Source organism: Malus sylvestris, chromosome 13 (genome assembly GCF_916048215.2).
Source record: "Malus sylvestris chromosome 13, drMalSylv7.2, whole genome shotgun sequence".
In the NCBI taxonomy this organism is placed as follows: Eukaryota; Viridiplantae; Streptophyta; class Magnoliopsida; order Rosales; family Rosaceae; genus Malus; species Malus sylvestris.
The window spans coordinates 9,483,536-9,504,022 of NC_062272.1; the positions used below are offsets into that span (position 1 = coordinate 9,483,536).

A 20,487-nucleotide genomic window follows, 5' to 3' on the forward strand; every position below is an offset into this window, starting at 1 on the left:
CCACCAAGAAAGCTGAACAAAAGCAACGACGAACACGTCCGACGAAATCACCGACGAAAACTGGCAACAAAATCACCGACTAAAACGAGCAACGAAATCACCGACTTTCTCAACCGAAGAAGAATCGACAAACAATCGATTGAAACACCACCAAGAACGATCACCAACAAGCACGAAGAGCGGAAGCAGGAGGATCGAAATCAATGGCGTAAGCCTTTGATCGGCGAAGATACCATGTTAACGTGAAGAGAAATGAGAGGGAAAACACTCTGAGAGTAAGAGAGAATCTTGAAGAGCAATCTTTTCTTCTTTCACACCTTAACTTTTACAAGACTGAGACTTACAATATAAATACTCACAGTATAACTACCCTAGGACATAATACACCCAATCTCCTAATGACACCTGTCACACAATGCAATGCATACAATATATTTCAACTCTCTAATCCTAACATTCATTAGGATGAAAGGGTCACCAAAAAAATTAAGTACTAGCTAGTTTTTTATTTTTTAGTTTTTATTTTTAAAAAGGATATTAGCTTATGATTTTGCCATGATAGCCTACTTTTTCGGAGACCCTAAAAATTCACAGATGCATTTCAACCTTTCTGTGATCACTATTGTATAATTTACCAGCGCTAGAAGTCGAACCGAAAACGTTTCTACTTCCATGGTTTATGGGATTGAAATATGGTAAAGAAGATTTGCTTTGAGACTGGTAATTTAAACTAAAATAACGCTGGCTTGGTTCTTTGAGATTACACTTAATGCTAAAAAATTCTTAAAAAAAAAACGATGGACTTGAGACATTTGCACATTAATTATAAAGCCCTTTTCCCACCATGTATCGTGATTTCCATTGCATGGGATAAAATGCACACTCGATCTGCAAATCAAAGAGCGACCAAAGCGTTTGCATGCAGCTTTATTTCCTTGTCGAAAACACGTAATTAGCGGACAAGCTTCGTTTTATTTGACGTACATAGCCTTTAACGACGGTCAGTAATGCATCGCAACAAAGTGGTGTCGTAAATATTTGATCAATTATATGCGATGCTTTGAACGCATTGCAAATACTATTTACTATGGGTTTGCGATAGTAGGTTATACGTCGCAAATAAGTGGCCTCAAATTAAAAAATAATAATATTTGGGCGTCAAATGGGATGCCACTACGACATTATTTTTAATAGCTTCACCAAAATTATTTCATGGGAAATTTACTGTATATAGGTTCCAAACTAAAATAACAATCCAACCTCACTGATACTATTCATAATTCACAAATCAAAAACCATTTATTTGCTTTCTTTGAGAATGAAGAATGCATTTCACTTTTAGTATTTAAACGTATATACATTATCCTAAACGTTTATACCATCTATAATCCAAGAGGAATTATGTCACTCCATATTGGCTTGTTAGTTCGACAACTAACTTCCTCCCCTTGACCCTGCGAGTAATTATGTCACTCCTTGCAGCAGCTCTACTCTTAGTTCTCTGCATAGAGGCTCAAATTAAAACAGAGGTATGTCCACCTACTGACTGGGAATTAAAAGTATCTAATTCAATGAAACTCTTACTAGTAACACATTAATGATTCAGAGTCGTCTTCTTTCCCTTTGCTAGTGTAGGTTCTGTGAAGATCTCCATTGTCACCCTTATTCTCCGCATCAAATTCAGACATCAAAGCCTCAGCAACAAGTGCAAGAAATAAAGTTATTACAAACACAAGGTCGGCAAATAATTTGGGAAACAAAAAGAAAAAACTGCAGCTCTGCTTACCAATGGGAGGTACAGTGTTATTGAAATACAATTGAATATGAAAGTTAACAAGTTGAACCCCAATAAACTTGGCAAGCACTCTGAGAGGCATATCACTGTGAACAAGGAATCTGCAGTAAGAAGCACATGATAAGCGATAAAACTATGAGAAAACACTTTCATATAAGACAAGCTATTAACAAAAAAGAGAGTTTCCCTTTGCAATAACAAGTGTGTCCTTTTTCTATTCAAATCTTAAATAATGACACGGTATGTGAAAATTATTTGGTACGTAGGCTTCACAACATAGGCAACCAATTTGTGCAAACCATGACACAATCAGGACCAATCTTAGAAATTCACGAGCAATCCCCCCCTCCGTGTACTTTTTATTTTGGTAAATATACGTATTCGATGCAGTGAAATTCTTACAGGTAAAAACAGCAATCATATTTCATTGTAGTGATACAAATCAAGATAATTAAAGCACAAAGGAAATGGTAACTAATTAACTACTTGTGTGCATAATGGTTCCAGGGGGTCTAACAAACCATTGAACTTGAAAGCTGAATCATTCTGATTTTCCTACATGATAGTGTTTGGTTTCTGGGTTAGTTTCAATGGAAGTTCAAAGGTTAGTGAAATACACCGAAGAAGGAGAGAAAATGTATTCAAAAGATTGTGTCGATTCTATTCACTTCACTTACATACTGAAAACCTCTTCAGCATATATGACAGTTAGAGGAGTGAAAGACAATTCCACACACTCTATTACAAAGCATTCACAACCATTCATTCTTAAGTCATCATGTAAGATGCTTACACTTGTCATGAGCTATGATTCATTACAATCTAATCTAAATGCCATATGGAATATGATCCAAAGGCTCACATTTGAACACAACTTGCTTAAAACAAAACTATCACAGCAAATACATTTATATATCAATACTCCATTCTAAATGTTTTGCTGATTTCACTCCAAGTGCAGTCCTCAAATACTCAAATCGATCCTTGGGAAGAGCCTTGGTAAAAATATCTACCAATTGCTCTTCTGTACTGCAATAACTCAGTTCAATTGTCCCATCTTGAATCCCATCCTTTATGAAGTGATACCTCCTGTTGATGTGTCTTGTTTTCTGGTGGAATACTGGATTCTTGGACATGGCTATAGCAGAGGTGTTATCACATAGCAAAGGTGTAGCTTCCACTTATTCTTCTCCAAAGTCAGATAGTACAAACCTCAGCCACATTGCTTGTGTTGTAGCTTCTGCAGCACTCACATATTCAGCTTCTACAGTGGATAAAGCCACACTACATTGCTTGACAGAAGCCCATGAGAATATCCCTGAACCAAAACTAAATGCATAGCTCGAGGTACTCTTCATGTCATCCAAACTTCCTGCCCAGTCATTATCACAGTAGCCTATCAACACAGCAGCTTTACCCTTCACATACTCAATCCCAAAATCCAGTGTCCCTTGTACATATCTCAGAACCCTTTTAGCTGTCCCCATATGCTTCCTGGTAGGTTTTTGCATAAACCGAGCCAACAAGCATGATGCATACATTAAATCTGGTCTAGTAGCTGTCAGATATAACAGACTACCAATCATTTTCCTGTACAAACTTTGATCAGCATCCTCACTTCCATCTTCTTTAGATAACTTGTTAGTGATTGCAAGTGAAGTTTTCACAGCTTTACAGTTTTTTAAGCCAAATTTCTCAAGTAAGGACTTGGCATATTTCTTCTGATGAATAAATATGCCCTTCTCAGTTTGAATTATGCCCAAACCAAGGAAATGATGCAGCAATCCCAAATCTGACATTTCATATTGTTTCATCATATCCTTTTTAAACTCTTGGATCATTTCATCAGAACTCCATGTATAGATAATATCATCTACATCATAGATACAATAAGCACACCTGCATCACTGAATTTAGTATACAAGGTAGCTTCACTTTGACTTTTCTTAAATCCGGACCTGTTGAAGTATGTATCTATCTTATCATACCAAGCTCTGAGAGCTTGTTTTAGACCATATAAGGCATTTTTCAACTTGTAGACCTTGTCTTCTTGCCCTTTTACTTCGAATCCCTGTGGTTGATCCACATATACTTCCTCATGCAATGTACCATTTAGGAATGCAGATTTGACATCTAATTGGAACAATTTCCATTCCTTTTGAGCTGCCAATGCAATTAGAGTCTTAATGGTATCAAGCCTTGCCACTGGTGCAAATGTTTCATTGAAATCAACCCCAGGTTTCTGAAAGTAGCCCTTAGCCACTAATCGTGCCTTGTTCTTCTACACTGAGCCATCCAGATTAAGTTTTGTCTTGTAAACCCACTTTACACCAATTACAGGTTTGTCACTTGGCCTATTTACCAACTCCCATGTATCATTCTTCTCAATCATTTCAATCTCCGTGGACATAACTTTTCTCCAAGCCTCATCCTTTGATGCTTCTTCAAAACACTCAGGTTCCATTACACAGAAATTGCATCTCTCATAAACTTCATTCAAGCTCCTGAATCTTAGAGCGTATAATCATACTTTTGTGAATCAGTGTGATCCACTTGCTCTTCTTGACTTGAAGAAGAAGCAATAGTTTGATCATGTTGTTCCTGTAATGGTTCTGTGTACTCCACATTTCCTTCATACTTTTCATTCTCAACATTGCTCCATTCATTTCCATTAGCAATTGAAATAGACAGGTTCTTCTTAGCACAAGATTTCCAGTCATAGCAAGTATTCTCATATAAAATCACATCCCTAGAAATAACAATTTTCTTGCTTTCAGGACTGTACAACTTGTACCCCCTTTCACAGGTTCCATAACCAAGAAAAATGCATTTGACACTTGTTGCATCAAGTTTCTGTCTCATCTGTGATGGAACTTGTGCATAGCATAAAGATTCAAATACCCTTAAGTGTTTCACTCCAGGTTTCCTTCCACTATAGGCTTCAAATGGAGTCTTCTTGTTCAGAGCTTTGGTAGGACATCTATTGAGAATATAGACTGCAGTATTAACTGCTTCTGCCCAAAACTCAAATGGAATGCCCTTCTCCAACAACATGCATTTAGCCATTTCTACAATGGTCCTATTTCTCCTCTCTGCTACACCATTTGGTTGAGGGGAATAAGCCACTGTGAGTTGTCTTTCTAGACCAAGATCTGCACAAAACTGAGAAAATTCCTGAGAAGCGTACTCTCCTCACCTGTCACTTCTTAATTTTTTCAGTTTGAACCCATTTTGTAGTTCAACAGTTGCTTTAAACATTTTGAACACACTAAATGCCTCAGATTTGTTCATGAGAAAATACACCCATCCCATTCTGGTACAATCATCAGTGAATGTGATAAAATACTTATTTCCTACTTTGGTAGGTGTTTGCATTGGTCCACATATATCAGTGTGGATCAACTCCAATGGTAAAACAACTCTCCACTTGGTTTATTTGGGAAATGCATATCTGGAATGCTTGCCAAAGGCATACCTTTCACACACTGTAGTGTTCACTTTCAGCTCAGGTAAGCCATTGACCATATCAAGTTCTTGCAGCTGCATTAGAGCATTCATATTCAAATGCCTTAGCCTTCGATGCCATATCTTAGCAGGTTGCCCCACACTAGCTCTCATGACAATTTGTATTCCTGGTTGCAACTTCAAAGGAAAACTTCGATTCCCTTTCATTGGGATCTTGACAACTAGATTAGAACATGTGAGATCATCATAGATTTTGACTTCAGCACCTCCAAATACCAGATAGTAACCATGCTCCATCATCTGTCCTACACCTAACAGATTCTCTTTTAAACCAGATACTAACATAATCTCCTTTATGTACCTTTTTCCATGCTTAGTGTCAACCAGTAACTCTCTTTTTCCAACCACATTGACCAATTGTCCTGTACCCATCTCAACTTTAGCAGTAACACTCCTATCTATGTTCACCAGTAGATATTCTCTTCCTGTCATATGATTACTGCAGCCACTATCAACATACCAAATATCTTCATTCTTCTTCACTGCAGCAGACATACACACATAGAACATCGTTGGATTGTTCTCCACTTGTTTGACATAATTGGCCTGTTGAGTAACCTTATTTGACCTGCAATCCTTGGCAAAATGCCCTGGCTTATCACAGTTATGACACCTTGGTTTCTCCTTGAACCAGCACTCCCCAAAATGTAATTAATCACAGTATCTGCAAGGATTCTTAGCTCCATCAGAGGATCCAGTGAATTTCCCTTGCTGATGTACATGTTTGTTATTCCACTTCTTTCCCTTGGTCTTCCAATTCTTGGTGGGTTTAAAATGTTGATTTGCATTATATATAGACTTCCTAGGAGTTATACTCAAATTGGAAAATGCTTTTTCAGTATCATTTTCAGAATGTCTCTCCATCCGTTGTTCATACCCCTTTAAAGTAGCAACAACATCCTACACATCAACAGTTTCCAAATCCCTAGTATTCTCTATCACAGCAACAATACTATCATAGGATTTTGGAAGACTTATCAATAATTTTTGCACAATTCTTTGATTTCCAATATCTTCACCATAACCTTTCATGTGTGTAATAAGATCAAATAATCGCACAAGGTACACAAAAAATGCTTCATGCTCTTCCATTCGAGTATATTCAAAATCACGCCTTAAGCTTTGAAGTTTTATAGATCTCACCTGTTTGTCTCTAATAAACTCTTGCTTCAGTATATCCCAGGCCTCCTTTGCCGTCTTCAGGATGGCGATCCTTGGGAAAATCTCATCTGACATAGCTCTTTGAATAATCCCAAGAGCCTTAGCATCCTTGACTATGTTCTCCTTCAGATTTTTATGCTCAGCTGCAGTGATCTCTTCTTCTCTCTTAGCCGGAGGACTGTGCCTTTTCTCAACCATCTCCCATAGATCGTGAGATCTGAAAACGGTTTTCATCTTGATCTGCCAAAAATCAAAATTTTCTCCATTGAAAATTGGTGTGCGGAGATCCGCACCACTCGATCCAGCCATATTAGACTTGTTATCGAATTACCCAGAAATTTTCAGAACTTTCTTCAGTCACAGCAGAACCCAATTCTTGGTCGAGTTCCTTTGCTGCCAACCACGTCACAGTTTCACGCCCAGCTAGAGATCGAACTTGGCTTTGAGGCCTTTATAGTGTTTGGTTTCTGGGTTAGTTTCAATGGAAGTTCAAAGGTTAGTGAAATACAACGAAGAAGAAGGAGAGAAAATGTATCCAAAAGATTGTGTCGATTCTATTCACTTCACTTACATACTGAAAACCTCTTCAGCATATATGACAGTTAGAGGAGTGAAAGACAATTCCACTCACCCTATTACAAAGCAATCACAACCATTCATTCTTAAGTCATCATGTAAGATGCTTACACTTGTCATGAGTTATGACTCATTACAATTTAATCTAAATGTCATATGGAATATGATCCAAAGGCTCACATTTGAACACAACTTGCTTAAAACAAAACTATCACAGCAAATACATTTACATATCAATAACAAGCATAAATGAAAGGGAACCATTTTTTCCCATTGCAGCAGCAAATTAAGAGATTAAGACAACTAATTTGTTTTTCCTACGAGCATAATTCAGTGGAACTTTTACTGGTAACCGATTAAATCAAATAAATTCTACCAACCAACCGAGATGATCTTCACATTCCACGGTTTCACAATCTTTGCTGATTCCACACTATCATCTTCGAATCGAATGAAAAACCCCATAACTGCATCATAAGACAACATACACAAACAACACAATCCATATCAGCTGGAATGCGCTTTCAAAAACATAAAACAAATTCAGAAAGCTACAATCTCAATGACCAAGATAACAATTTCTTAGTGCAATTAAAACCTTAGAACTGAAAGTTCCACTTACTCTTACTGAAAATCTTAATAAGACGAAAACCACCACAACCCAGTCCCAATCCTTCGCCTTCAATGTCGAGGGTTTATCCCTAACCTCATAAGCAGTCACCACCGGATCCCTATCGTTGCTAAACTTCTCCTGCACTGTCACGCAGTCCAACTTCACCCTCTTCATCTGCTTCACCTTCACATCAGTCGGTATATAAACCCCATCTTCCAAAAACTCCTTCACACTGTAAATCATAATCAGCGTCTGAAACGCACAGGGCACCAAAAAGAGCAATCAAACACTTCATTTACAAAGAGAACTGAAATACCATTCCGTAAGTATGAAACACTGAGTGAGTGTGTGTGTGTGATGCTTTGTCATTGGGGGATCAATGTTTGCATAAAGAAAATGGTTTCATCAAACGGAGAAAGAAAAGGTCATGCAGATAATATTGATTGATCATTAGCCAAAAGCTTTGGGACATGCAAAGTTAATGATCGAGTTTTGCAAGTAATCTTTCCATGAGTTGGTCATATATATAGATAAATGGTCCTCATGATGATAGGGTCTTTGAAGGGTAGCTCGTGAGATAAAAAAATTCAGATTTAAACCCATAAGATGAAGTTTGTTAAGAATTAAGCCCAAAATCAAAATTCTCGTTAGTTTCTCCATTAAGCTTTTTTTTTTAATTTCATTTTCTTTTTGTGTTTAAGTAAAGAGATTAGAATCATAAGAATAGTGTAACTGTAAAGGTGTAAAGACTCAAGATCAAAATGAAGCTTTAGATGGTGACACTTGTCAAGGGATTAAGGAATGTAATAGTTAGTCTGTTAGATTACTTAATGTGTAAGCAAATAGAATTGTATAAATACCAACTTGTACTGTTAAATTGAGTTAGTTAACAAAAGTCAATGCAAAAGCATTTCTTGTTGTAAAATCGACGGTGTGTGCAGTGGAATAAATAAACAAGACACAAGATTTACGAGGTTCCTCTATAGTCAGTGTGACTGGAGTATGTCCTCGAGACAGCAATGGTGCTTTATTAATAATATGGAATAATAATAGTACAAAGATAACTCTCTCTATTATCTCCTCTCCCCTTCTTCTCTTTTCTCTCTTCCTCTTCCTTCCTCTCTTTTCTTTTTTTCTTTTCATTCCTCTATCTCCCGTGAGTCTCTCACATTAATCTACTATCCTTTTGTTGTGTTCTATAAGACTTGCTTTTATAGAAGCAAATCACAAGCAGCATAGTAAAAGGCAAATGAGTGGGTTAGTGGCCAGCCATCCATTCACCTTTACAACATTTCTCAGTTTCTCTATCTAAAAGTTCTTCAACTTCTCTCCCTTTTCTTCTTCTGATTCTATCTTACAGTAACCTCTTCAACATTTCTCATTAATGTTGTTCCAGAAATTTACTAGCTCAATCTAACCAAGAACAAGCTTGAATTCTAATAATCCTATTCGAGAGCAACAGTGAATCAAATTCTTCGAGCACTTTTTTGATAAATTTGTCATTTTTCTCTATTAAACAAAACTTGATTTTATAAATAGATGAATTGAATCCAAATTTTCCTTGTTAGATTAGAACCTAAACAATCTTTGGCTCGAAAATTCATATAGCTGCTTGATTATACCATATTTAGGGCCTCCGTATTTAGATCTCGTACAAATACTCGGGGGACTTAAATGTAATTATGTAATAAAGGAAGGGGAAAATATGTAATAAGTGAGGAGCTCTTATTCTATAAAAGGACTCATCACCCTCACAATAGAGGGAGGCCAATTCTTAGGCCATGGAAGGGCTCTCTCCCCCTCATAAGCTCTCTCCATCTCTTTCCCTCACAAACTTAGAAATACAATATCAGTGTGAACGTAGCCTAAACCTTGGGGTGAACCACGATACATCTTGTGTTATTTACATTTCTTACATATTCACGGTCGAATTTACGTTGTTCCAAGACCTCCGGTTTTCTGCATCAACATTTAGCGCCGTCTGTGGGAATCGACACAAAAAGCTACGTCGGTTCTCTTTCATTTTTTTCATCTCACCACCGTGAGACCTCACCACACTCCACCATGAATATGCAGAAACCTAAGAACCAAACACCACACCAATATTCTGATTTGTCCTCGTCATTGTCAGCACTAAAGAGGAAAAGAGAAGAGCTGGGATAGAATACAGCAATCAGCAATACCAAACTTGGTCCTCCACCACCCACCATTCACCCCTTTCCTTTCCCACCTCCCATCATCATTATCATCATCATCATCATCATCAAGCTTTCTAATTCGAACCCAAAAATGAACGGCCTCGTTTCCCTTAACAAATTATGCGGTTCTGCTCCGTTGTCGGCCCAACACTATCAGGTGCATGGCGAACCCACGCAGAGTGGCAATGGTGGCTAAGCAGATAAAGAGGGATCTGTCTGACATGCTCTTAACTGATGAAGTCTTGCAGTACCCTATTCCTCCTGAGGTTTCTTTGGGTGATGACCGTTACCTCTCTTCGCTAACCACCATAAGCGATGTTGAAGTCTCCACCGACTTGCAGGAAACCTTTTTAATGAATCAGTTGTGGGGCAGAACTTTGAGTTGGAAAACCCATGGATGTAGCGCTGGAGTGCTGGTCGGCCGAGCGAACACGAACGAAGAACACAGCCGAGCGAGGTTAGTAGGGTTTTCTCCTTTTCAATTCATGCTCATGGGCTTCAGGGTTTTCTAAGTGGTAACCGGGTGGTGAAACCCTACACGAGTTTCGAAAACGAGTGAGTTGAATTGGGTTTCGGGTCTTGCGGGTTGGTCATGAATAATAATGGCACTGAAGGGTTTGAAGGGATAGGTAATGCTCTCAATAACAACATCTCCAGGACTTTTAGCTGCCTGCCCACTGTAGCCACCGAGAAGACGTCCGGCGACAGCGTTTTGTCTCAAAAGCTTAGCTTGCTTGCCAGGAAAGAAAGCTTTAAGAAGAGGAAGACTGATAAGGTGCAGATCAATAAGCCAATTCCAGATGGACATTTTCTGCTGAAGAGAGCAAGATCTATTGAATGGATTTGCTATGGAAGTGTCACAACGTCAAAAACAGGGAGAAAGCAAAAGGAGAAAGCCATCATTTTCTGATTTTTGAGAAAGCACAATGAGAAAGCCATCATTTTCTGATTTCTGAGAAAACAAAATGAGAAAGTGCTCGCGGTTTGCATGTGAAATCATTTTCTGATTTCTGAGAAAGTAAAAGCCATCTGCAATCTAAAGACTCCACTGATTTTATCGGTAAAAGCAGAAGGGGAAAAGAGACACTTCATGTGATTTCCTTGTCTACCATTTGCAAAAGAGAAAAGAAAATTATAGGCGTGACCCATTGAGCAGAGGGTTGGATTTTATTTTTGAGTGATGTAATTTATTTTTCATATCTTTCGGAAACATCTGTATAAACCTCATCAGAGGGTAATATTAAAAAAAAAAAAAAAAAAACGGTAAGCCCAAAATAAATGGGCTGGAATGTTGTGTGGAGGGCGAAGGTCCATTAGCCCAAAATAACACCAACCAGGTGACCAAAATTACGTCCAGTACTACAAAAATTATTCGGCACCCTGCCGCTATTATCACTAACCAGGTGACCAAAAGTACGCCTAGTACTACAAAAAAGTATTCGACACCCCGCCACTATTATCGCCAACCAGGTGATTAAAAGTGCGCCTAATATTTCAAATTATACATGAGCTTTACTCATATCAATCATACATAAACATTCATGAGCATTACTCATATCAATCATACATAAACATTCATGAGCATCACTCATGTCAACATCCATGAGCATCACTCATGTCAATTAACATAAACATTCATGAGCATCACTCATGTCAATCAGCTTCAAAAGCTTCATTTACAAAAGCTCTAGCTTCAAAAGCTTCATTTACATAGCTCTAGCTTCAAAAGCTTCATTTACAAATTCATTTACAAAAGCTCTAGCTTCAAAAGCTTAATTTACAGAGCTTCAGCTTCAAAAGCTTCATTTACAAAGCTCTAGCTTCAAAAGCTTCATTTACAGAGCTCCAGTTTCAAAAGCTTCATTTACAGAGCTCTAGCTTCAAAAGCTTCATTTACAAAAGCTCTAGCTTCAAAAGCTTCATTTACAGAGCTCTAGCTTCAAAAGCTTCATTTACAAAAGCTCTAGCTTCAAAAGCTTCATTTACAGAGCTCTAGCTTCAAAGCTTCACTTGTAAAGCTTCACCTATAAAGCTTCAGTGCAGGGTATACAAATACCGCATTCAAACAACCGCCACTTCGGCCCATACATGGCTTTAATTTGGAGTCTTCAGCCAACAGACTCTATTGACCAAAGACTTGAGGGACTACACTATACACCATATATTGGGCCTCAACTGGGACTCATGAAAAATACTTGGGGGACTCTAACTCATCATTTATGTATTGAGGAGCGAGCCCTTATTCTATAAAAGGGATTCCCTTACTCTCATTAGAGAAGACTCATTCTTCATGTATTGAAGAACAAGCCCTTATTTTATAAAAGGGACTCCCTTACCATCATTAGAGAGCATCGCCGCCTACTGAGCAACCGCCTCGCCACGAGCATCGACTCTAGCCCATCATTTATGTATTGAGAAGCGAGCCCTTATTCTATAAAAGGGACTTCTTCACCTTCAACGCCACAAGCCGAGCTAACCAAGGCAACATAAGCCACAAGCAGAGTAGCCTCGCAACATGTGCTACTTCAAGTTGAACATCATTTTAGTTTAAGCACCGCCTCTTATCAAGTATCAATTCAAGATAACATCTAGCTACTTCGGCTCACACATGGACTGAATTTCAAGTCTCTAGCCAAAATACTCTCTTGACTGAAGACTTGGGGGACTACTGTTTATACCATATTTAGGGCCTTCGTATTTAGATCTCGTACAAATACTCGGGGGACTTAAATGTAATTATGTAATAAAGGAATGGGCAAATATGTAATAAGTGAAGAGCCCTTATTCTATAAAAGGACTCCTCACCCTCACAATAGGGGGAGGCCAATTCTTAGGTCATGGAAGGGCTCTCTCACCCTCAGAAGCTCTCTCCATCTCTCCCCCTCACAAACTCAGAAATACAATATCAGTGTGGACGTAGCCCAAACCTTGGGGTGAACCACGATACATCTTGTGTTAATTACATTTCTTGCAGATTCACGGTCGGATTTACGTTGTTCCAAAACCTCCAGTTTTGTGCATCAACACTGCTACTAAAAATATTTTACTAAAATAATCTACATAATTCTGGTTGCTCAGCAAAATCGAGAGACTTGGGTCATTGAATTTCCCTTTCATTTCCTATCCCATGGCGTCGTGTTTGCTCTATCCAAGTGAAAAACAAAAATTCTATAAATAAAACTTATAATTTCAAACTTCATAGCAATGATATGGTAGAGATGTACAAAGAAATGAATTTTGTTCCTTGTGTTTCCCTTCAGCCGTTAGCATCCCAAGTGCTCTTTGTCATGCCTCGATCCTAACATACGTCGAGAATCGACACGTGACAAGGAAAATAACGTCCTTTGAATACGGTATAAGTTAAGGAATAAAATACTTTAACTGATAAACCAAAATAGTATGAAGGTGGCTAAGTTCTCCACTAAATATTTACAAATATGTACATCCCAAAAAGAAGCATAATCTTTGCTTTACTAAGAACAAGATTGAGGTGCTCAAAGAAAGTCCCAAAGATAAAGTACAAGATAGGATATAGGGGTAACCTAGCACTCCAAGTCTCTGATAACTATACCGCTACCCCACCTACGAACCTCTCGAAGCTACTCAGACTTGTTACCTGTAAGATCAGTGCCTACACCATCGAAATGGTGCACCGGGCAAACAGCAACCCGGATAAGCTACGAAGCTTGTGTGAGCGATAAATAATACAAGTATATGACACTAATAATAAAGCCAACCATCATTCACAATTATAAACCTTGAATATAAATCCTTTATAAGAAATCACTACCAAACCTTGCAACCTCCGAAGGGGTCACACATACATCCAACGAGTTTTCTAAATCAAAACTCAGAGTTCTCAAAGCCACATTCACAGATATATTCAAAACTAGATTTAGAGAGACGTCGTTCGGCCGAAGCCTACGCAAATGACCAAATAGGGAGTGGCCCCCCAAAAGGGATCAACCAAGCAAAGCTACCCCTAAGAAAGTAACCAAATAGGTAGTGACCCCCAAATGCGGATTAACCAAGCAGAGTCACCCCTAAGAAAATAACCAAATAGGTAGTGACCCCCTAATGCGAATTAACCAAGCAGAGTCACCCCTAAGAAAATAACCAAATAGGTAATGACCCCCCAATGCGGATTAACCAAGTAGAATCACTCCTATAACTATTGGAAGGTGATCATCCAATGCGGATTAACCAAGCATGATCATCTTTAAATGTGTATGGCCATACCTAGGCTATAAGGATCGCCCAACGCAGATTAACCAAGCGTGATCCATAAATAGTATGGTCCCCCAACGTGGATAAACCAAGAAGGACCATCTAGGACCATTGCTACGTGGTGTAGACTTAGTGTCACCTAACCCCATGACACTAGGGTAATGGTCCTTCACAATCCACCATTTTTATCATCCATCACATATATATCCCAAAACACAATCCATCATTTTTATCATCCAATCCATCATTTTTATCATCCATCACATATATATCCCAAAACACAATCTATCATTTTTATCAACCATCATATATATATATATATATATATATATATCCCAAAACACAATCCATCACAGTTCAAATATCCAAGTCACCTAATGCTTCAGAAGTAGATCGACGAGAACTTACTAGCAACAATTATTTAACATCAGAAGTATTTTAAGAATCCATAGTGTAACCACAAATTTTATTAGCACAAAATATTTCAAAGCAATAACCATAACACATAGATTAGAATCACTCATCTGAGATCCACACTAATGCACTCAAACACGAGAGTCAAGGCATCACGTTCTATCACCGCCTAACAATGTACAAACCACATTTAGATTTCCTTCGATAATTCACATACTTAAAACTCTTATATATTTCCCACAACAACATTTAATGAGGAATCAAACCGTCATTCTAATGTAGAGTCCATGATCTTACGTCATTTGCTTCGTAAAATCCAATCACTAGATTTTCACTTATAAGTCCCTAAGGTCCTTAAATATTATCTACCATAGCATACTAAAAGTGGTGTCAATTCAATGGTAAGATCATCAATCGCTAGAATAATCAAGTGGCGGAGCTTATCAATAAAATACTCAACCAACAACATTTTATAAATTGAATGTCAAAATTTGACTTTCTCCAAAAATTCTCAAATTTTACAGGAATAAAGATTTCAACAAGTAGAGTAAATTTTATACCTGTGACCGATTCTAATTTGGCTAGGAAGGCCCTCAAATTGGCTCGCACCTAACGAAACCCTAAGGTGGGTGTCCTTCAATTCGGCTTCCTTGGTGTTCCAACGCCCCAACCACTAGTTGGATCTTGTTCTTGGGTCCAAGGGAAATTGATTAAGGGTGGTGGTGGGTGGTGAGACTAGCCGGAATGGCGGAATCGCCGTCAAAACTCCTTGGGTCACTCGCACGGTTTTACACTATTTTGGACCTAAAACCCCTCAAATTTGGGTGGAGATGGAAGATGGGAGATGGTGGAAGAGGTTGCAGGTGATGGATGGTTGAATTTCTCCTGAAAAAATGGTGGAAATGGTCGAAACCCACTCCAGTGGGCATGTGTAAATGGGTCGACAGAAATGGAGGGTAAAATCCTCTTTTTCCTCTTTGTGGTCATTCCTTCCTATGGTCCTTTCTCCTTCTTAAAAAAATCTGATGTGTCCCCTTTTAAGGTTGTTGACTAATCTTTTTCCACCATATAAAATTCCCAATTCCACTTATAGTAGCCGGTCCATTAATCAAAAAAAAGTTTGGGCCTTTTCCCCATAAGTGGAAATTAGAATAATTCCCACAATCTATATTTTCACTACTTCAAACGTCCGTAACTATACCTTTATAATTTAAACTCGCAAACGGCTTTCGTCTATGCGTTCAGAGGTTCGAGATCTATTAAAAACACTAGTTGTAACTTCGAAATATCAACGAAAGATAAAGATTGATTATGAAATTTCCAACTCGATAACTAAACAATTACTAAACTTAAAATTAATGGAATTAAAATTAACTAATAAAGTTAACATAAGCGCGAAACACGAGTTTTAAAATACGAGATATGTAATAATTGGTGAAATTCCGGGGATGGAATTTCACACTCTTTATGGAGGCAACAATCAAGTTGATTCCAAGCTATGGTTGGCTACTTTGCAACTGGCAGTGGCGGCGGAGTAAGCTTGGATGTTTAATGTGAAGCCATGGCTAATGGGGTTAACAAAGCGATAATGAAAATTTTATTTTTGGGCTAAAGTCCTAATAGAGTCCACCACAAGGATTAATTTTTTTTAATTTTTTTTTGTCATGAATGTAACCTTCCAACTACCTTGTTACCACAAGAATTATTTATCCAATTAGACCAACAAACTATGATATGTGATGGTCAATTTGGTAATGGAAATAAAATCAATATTTTTGCACCATTATAATTAATTCGAAATAGAATTGTAAAAAGGTGATACATGCACTCTTATGATTTAGGGTTATATGATTTGCTTATGATCATGTCAATATTAGGGGCTTGGTCAATGTTAATTTTAATTTAGTGGTTGTAATAAGGGATTATCACAGGGCACATGAATACTTGTTCACAAGTCATTTGAGGCATTATTTTTTATGAGAAATCATATCGGGAGAAATCAAACACATATTTTGAATGCATGGATAATTGCTATTATTAGTCAACATGAAGTTGAATTAAAGGTGTAAGTGAAAGTGGAGGTGATTGGCACCACCTTGTCACCACCCATTCGGTTGGCATTGATCTCTTTTTTGCAAGAGAACACTGAGGTCTTCGCCTGGTCATACAAGGACATGCCAGGCATCTCTCCCGATATCATCTTTCATCGTTTAAGTATTGACCCCAAGACCAAGCCAGTGAGACAGAAGCGAAGATCTTATGATGCTGAACGGTATGAGGCAATGAAGGCAAAAGTTGAAAAACTCAAAGGCATAGGCTTCGTCCGCGAAGTCAATTATCCAACGTGGGTAGCAAATGTTGTCCTTGTTAAGAAGAATCCGACTAAGGAAAGTCTTATGCTCCAAAAGGTATTGTGGAGAATGTGTGTCGATTACACCGACCTAAACAAAGGATGCCCGAAAGATAGCTTTCCTCTTCCTCTTATAGACAGACTTATAGACTCTACAGTAGGGTGTGAACTTCTGAGCTTCATGGATGCTTACTCAGGATACAACCAAATCCTCATGAAGCTTCCGGACCAAGAACACATAACCTTCACTATTGATAGGGGACTATATTGCTATAAAGTCATGCCATTCGGCCTAAAGAATGCATGAGCAACTTATCAGAGACTAGTCAATTCAATGTTCGTCGAACAGATTGGGAAGAGCATGAAAGTTTACGTTGATGATATGTTAGTCAAGAGCAAACATGCTGACCAACACATCACCAACCTATTTGAAACTTTCACCATTCTAAAGAGGTATTGAATGAGATTGAACCCCAACAAATATGCCTTCGGCGTAGGCTCTGGCAAATTCTTAGGCTTCATGATAAGCCAACGAGGCATTGAGGCTAATCCCGAGAAGATCAAAGCAATCCTCAACATGAAGGAACCGGTAACTTCAAAAGACATCCAGAGCCTTACTGGCAAGGTGGTAGCCTTAACTAGGTTCATCTCTAAGGCCACAGACAGATGTGCTCATTTCTTCAAAGCACTTAAATGAAGTAAGAAGTACATTACATGGACTGATGAATGTGCCGAGGCATTCAAGAACCTCAAAGACTACATGAGTAAAGCCTCTCTGCTCTTCAAACCTGAGGTTGGTGACACTCTCATTATCTATTTGTCGGTATCGGCTTCAGCAGTAAGTTTCGTTCTCATTTGAAAGGATGGTAATGTCGAATGACCTGTCTACGACGCTAGTAAGGCCTTGCAGGATGCAGAGACACGATACTCCAACATTGAGAAATTGCCTCTAACATTGGTCATGTTTCCTCAAAAACTTCGCCCTTACTTCCAAGCACACTCCATCATTGTGCTTACCAATCATCATCTTCGACAGATACTCTAAAGTCCTGACACTTCGGGGCGAATGATAAAATGGGCGATAGCATTAGGTGAGTTTGACATCTCCTACCAACCAAAGCCAGCTAAGAAGGGCCAAACAGTGGCAGACTTCATCGCCGACTTCACATATTCTGTTGACATTGTTTTTATGCCTAGAGAAGTGGTTTCATTGCCCTTGGAAGCTCATAAAATAGAACCAACAACCCCATCATGGAGTCTATATGTTGATGTCTCGTCTAACCAACAGGGTTGTGGAGTAGGACTAGTCCTTACGATCCCTGAGAAAGTGGCGATGGAGTATGCTCATTGTTTCAAATTCAAGGCGTCAAACAATGAGGCCGAATATGAAGCCCTCATAGCAGGCTTACGTTTGGCCAAACACCTTAGGGTTAAACGAATTGATATCTTCAGTGACTCCCAATTGGTGGTTAATTGATAAGCTCATATTTATATATACTTTACATCAAATTCACTTGTCTTTTCTTAGTTAGTTCCTTATTTTTTAAGCTATTTACTTTGTTTTTGTGTTTTCTAGGATTTGTCAAGCAAAGAAAAGAAAAATAGGACAAGTTGGAATTTACAAATTCGTCAAAACTACCTGTGCAGGTCAGCTGACTTTGGAAGCAATTTGCGAACAGCTCAAAATGATTTAGAGAATTAGCCTTATATGCTTGGAAAGCTACGGATGTCTATTTTCTGGAACATTTCGCGGATTGTTAATAGCATTTTTGTAGAAGAAGTTATGGCCATTTTAACACTAAAAGGTTCACAAGAAACTAGGCAGTTTGTAACTGCAATGAAAGCAATAAACCCAATAAATCTAGCAGCCAAAACTGAAGAAATTGCAATAAACCCTATTCAAAAATCAGAGGAAATGAAAATAAAGATGAGGATTAAGTGGGAGTAATTGGCATAAAGGCTACCCAAAGAGTTACAATTGTTTTACCATTTCCTCTCACTTATTGTCATCACTAAATGGCTGTTAGTGGGGTGAGTTATGGAGCAGAAATGGGGCAGCAAGCATGGGCATAAAGGCTGAGGTTGCAGCGGAAAAAGAGGAGTTTTTTTTTGAGGAAAAAAAGATAGAAAAAAAGGAAGGAAAGGAAGAAAAAAATGCAAGTATGCTGCGTTGAGAAAGGAAGGAAAGGAAGGAGGAAATCTTAGCATTCTCTTCTTTTGGTTTTATCTTCTCAAACTCATGTCTTTCTTTTGGTTTAATTTGAGAACTATGTGTAACTAAATTTTTAGAAGTTAGGGACTGTTTTGAAGCCCCGAATATGATTGCAAGTTTGTTATGACATTTCGTTTGAATTACTTTTATGAATGGATGAAAATTGGTTCACTACTTGTCTCATTGATGAATTCTTTATTTGTTTTCTATGGATGCATACTTAGTAAGCATATCTAGGATTCTAATGCTATGAATATGTGTGTGCCTGCCCTTGTCGAATGAGGACTTACATATGTTCTAGAGTAGTACTTGTTAATTGCGATTAACATGTGAACCAATTTCTAGGATAAGTAAGACAACGCCAGTACTTACGATGCCTTGTGATGACTCAAACTCTTTTCGTTCTTAATGATTTCTACTTGTTAAATCTATGAACACGGCCATTCTAGATTGCATGTTAGGGACTAAGTTAAGTTGAAAACGTCATTCTCTTAACATACTACGTAAGAAAGAGTAATAGGTTGAGTTCTAACATTGAGCCAACTTGAGCATCTTCATCCGGAAATAAAAGGAATTTGAATGAAACATAACATGTTTGCTTGATTATTTGGTGGTGGATAGCAATTCCCCTAACTCGTTTTTCTTAATTTGTGAACTACTTAAAATTTATTTTTGTCCTGTTTTTGTTCAATTTAATTTAAATAGCAAATCAACTCCAAAAATCCCAAAAATTTGTAGGAGTGTAGCTCTGTGTGTCTAGTATCTTCATATAAACTTTCATAGAATTTAGATAAGTGTAAGTCGGTCTAATAATTATTTTTCAGTGGCTGGTCAGTAGGGACAGCAACCAGTTTTTGTGACATTTTAAGTAGTTAGATAAATCAATCTTCTGCAGGAAAGACCCTTATTTTCATATGCTACAATTGACAAATCTTAGTGTTAATAAGGAAAATAAATAGGACATTTGTGTGCTACTTTGTGGTGTGCTTTTAATCCTATCATTAACCAGGTCACCAACAACTTTGACGCTAAGGATAGCTCCATGGTAGCATATCTGGCACAAACACAATTATTGCTCAAGCACCTCCACTACCAAATCACCCAAATTCCTCAAGCGGCAAACAGTCATGCAGATGCTTTGGCTCGCATCGCCTCAGCGGTGGAAGACAAGATTGGGAGAAAAATTCAGGTCGAATTGTTGGCAGCACCAAGCACCATGGCTGCGGAAGTGTGCAACTTACAACAAGGGGATAATTGGATTACCCCAATTTATAGATTCCTTGCTCATGGCACCCTTCCAAATGACAAAGTCCAAGCTAAGCAGATTCGATACAATGTTACCCGTTTCTTAATCATTAATGACCAACTCTACAAGCGGGCTTTTAACCTACCATACCTAAGATGCCTTAGGCCCGC

At 38.2% G+C, this 20,487-nt stretch overlaps 1 protein-coding gene across 9 annotated transcripts; it reads right to left on the reverse strand.

Annotated features, from left to right (window-relative positions):
- Window positions 1–1,311: 1,311 nt before the first annotated feature.
- Window positions 1,312–15,572, reverse strand: LOC126595667 (protein CDC73 homolog). 9 transcript variants are annotated; one of them, XR_007613645.1, is made up of 6 exons: window positions 15,561–15,572; window positions 15,070–15,473; window positions 7,680–7,902; window positions 7,442–7,524; window positions 1,585–1,896; window positions 1,312–1,501 (listed from the first exon to the last, which is right to left on the reverse strand). XR_007613645.1 is itself a non-coding variant. In XM_050261965.1 (2 exons), the coding sequence occupies exons 1-2, from the start codon at window positions 7,911–7,913 to the stop codon at window positions 7,468–7,470; spliced, it is 291 nt and encodes a 96-aa protein (XP_050117922.1). In that variant the 5' UTR covers window positions 7,914–7,951; the 3' UTR covers window positions 7,000–7,467. The 9 variants fall into 9 exon arrangements, 1 of the variants encoding a protein (XP_050117922.1); XR_007613647.1 differs by lacking the exons at window positions 15,070–15,473; window positions 15,561–15,572 and having other exon boundaries at window positions 1,585–1,661; window positions 1,787–1,896; window positions 7,680–7,951; XR_007613646.1 differs by lacking the exons at window positions 15,070–15,473; window positions 15,561–15,572 and having other exon boundaries at window positions 1,585–1,667; window positions 1,787–1,896; window positions 7,680–7,951.
- Window positions 15,573–20,487: the final 4,915 nt, after the last annotated feature.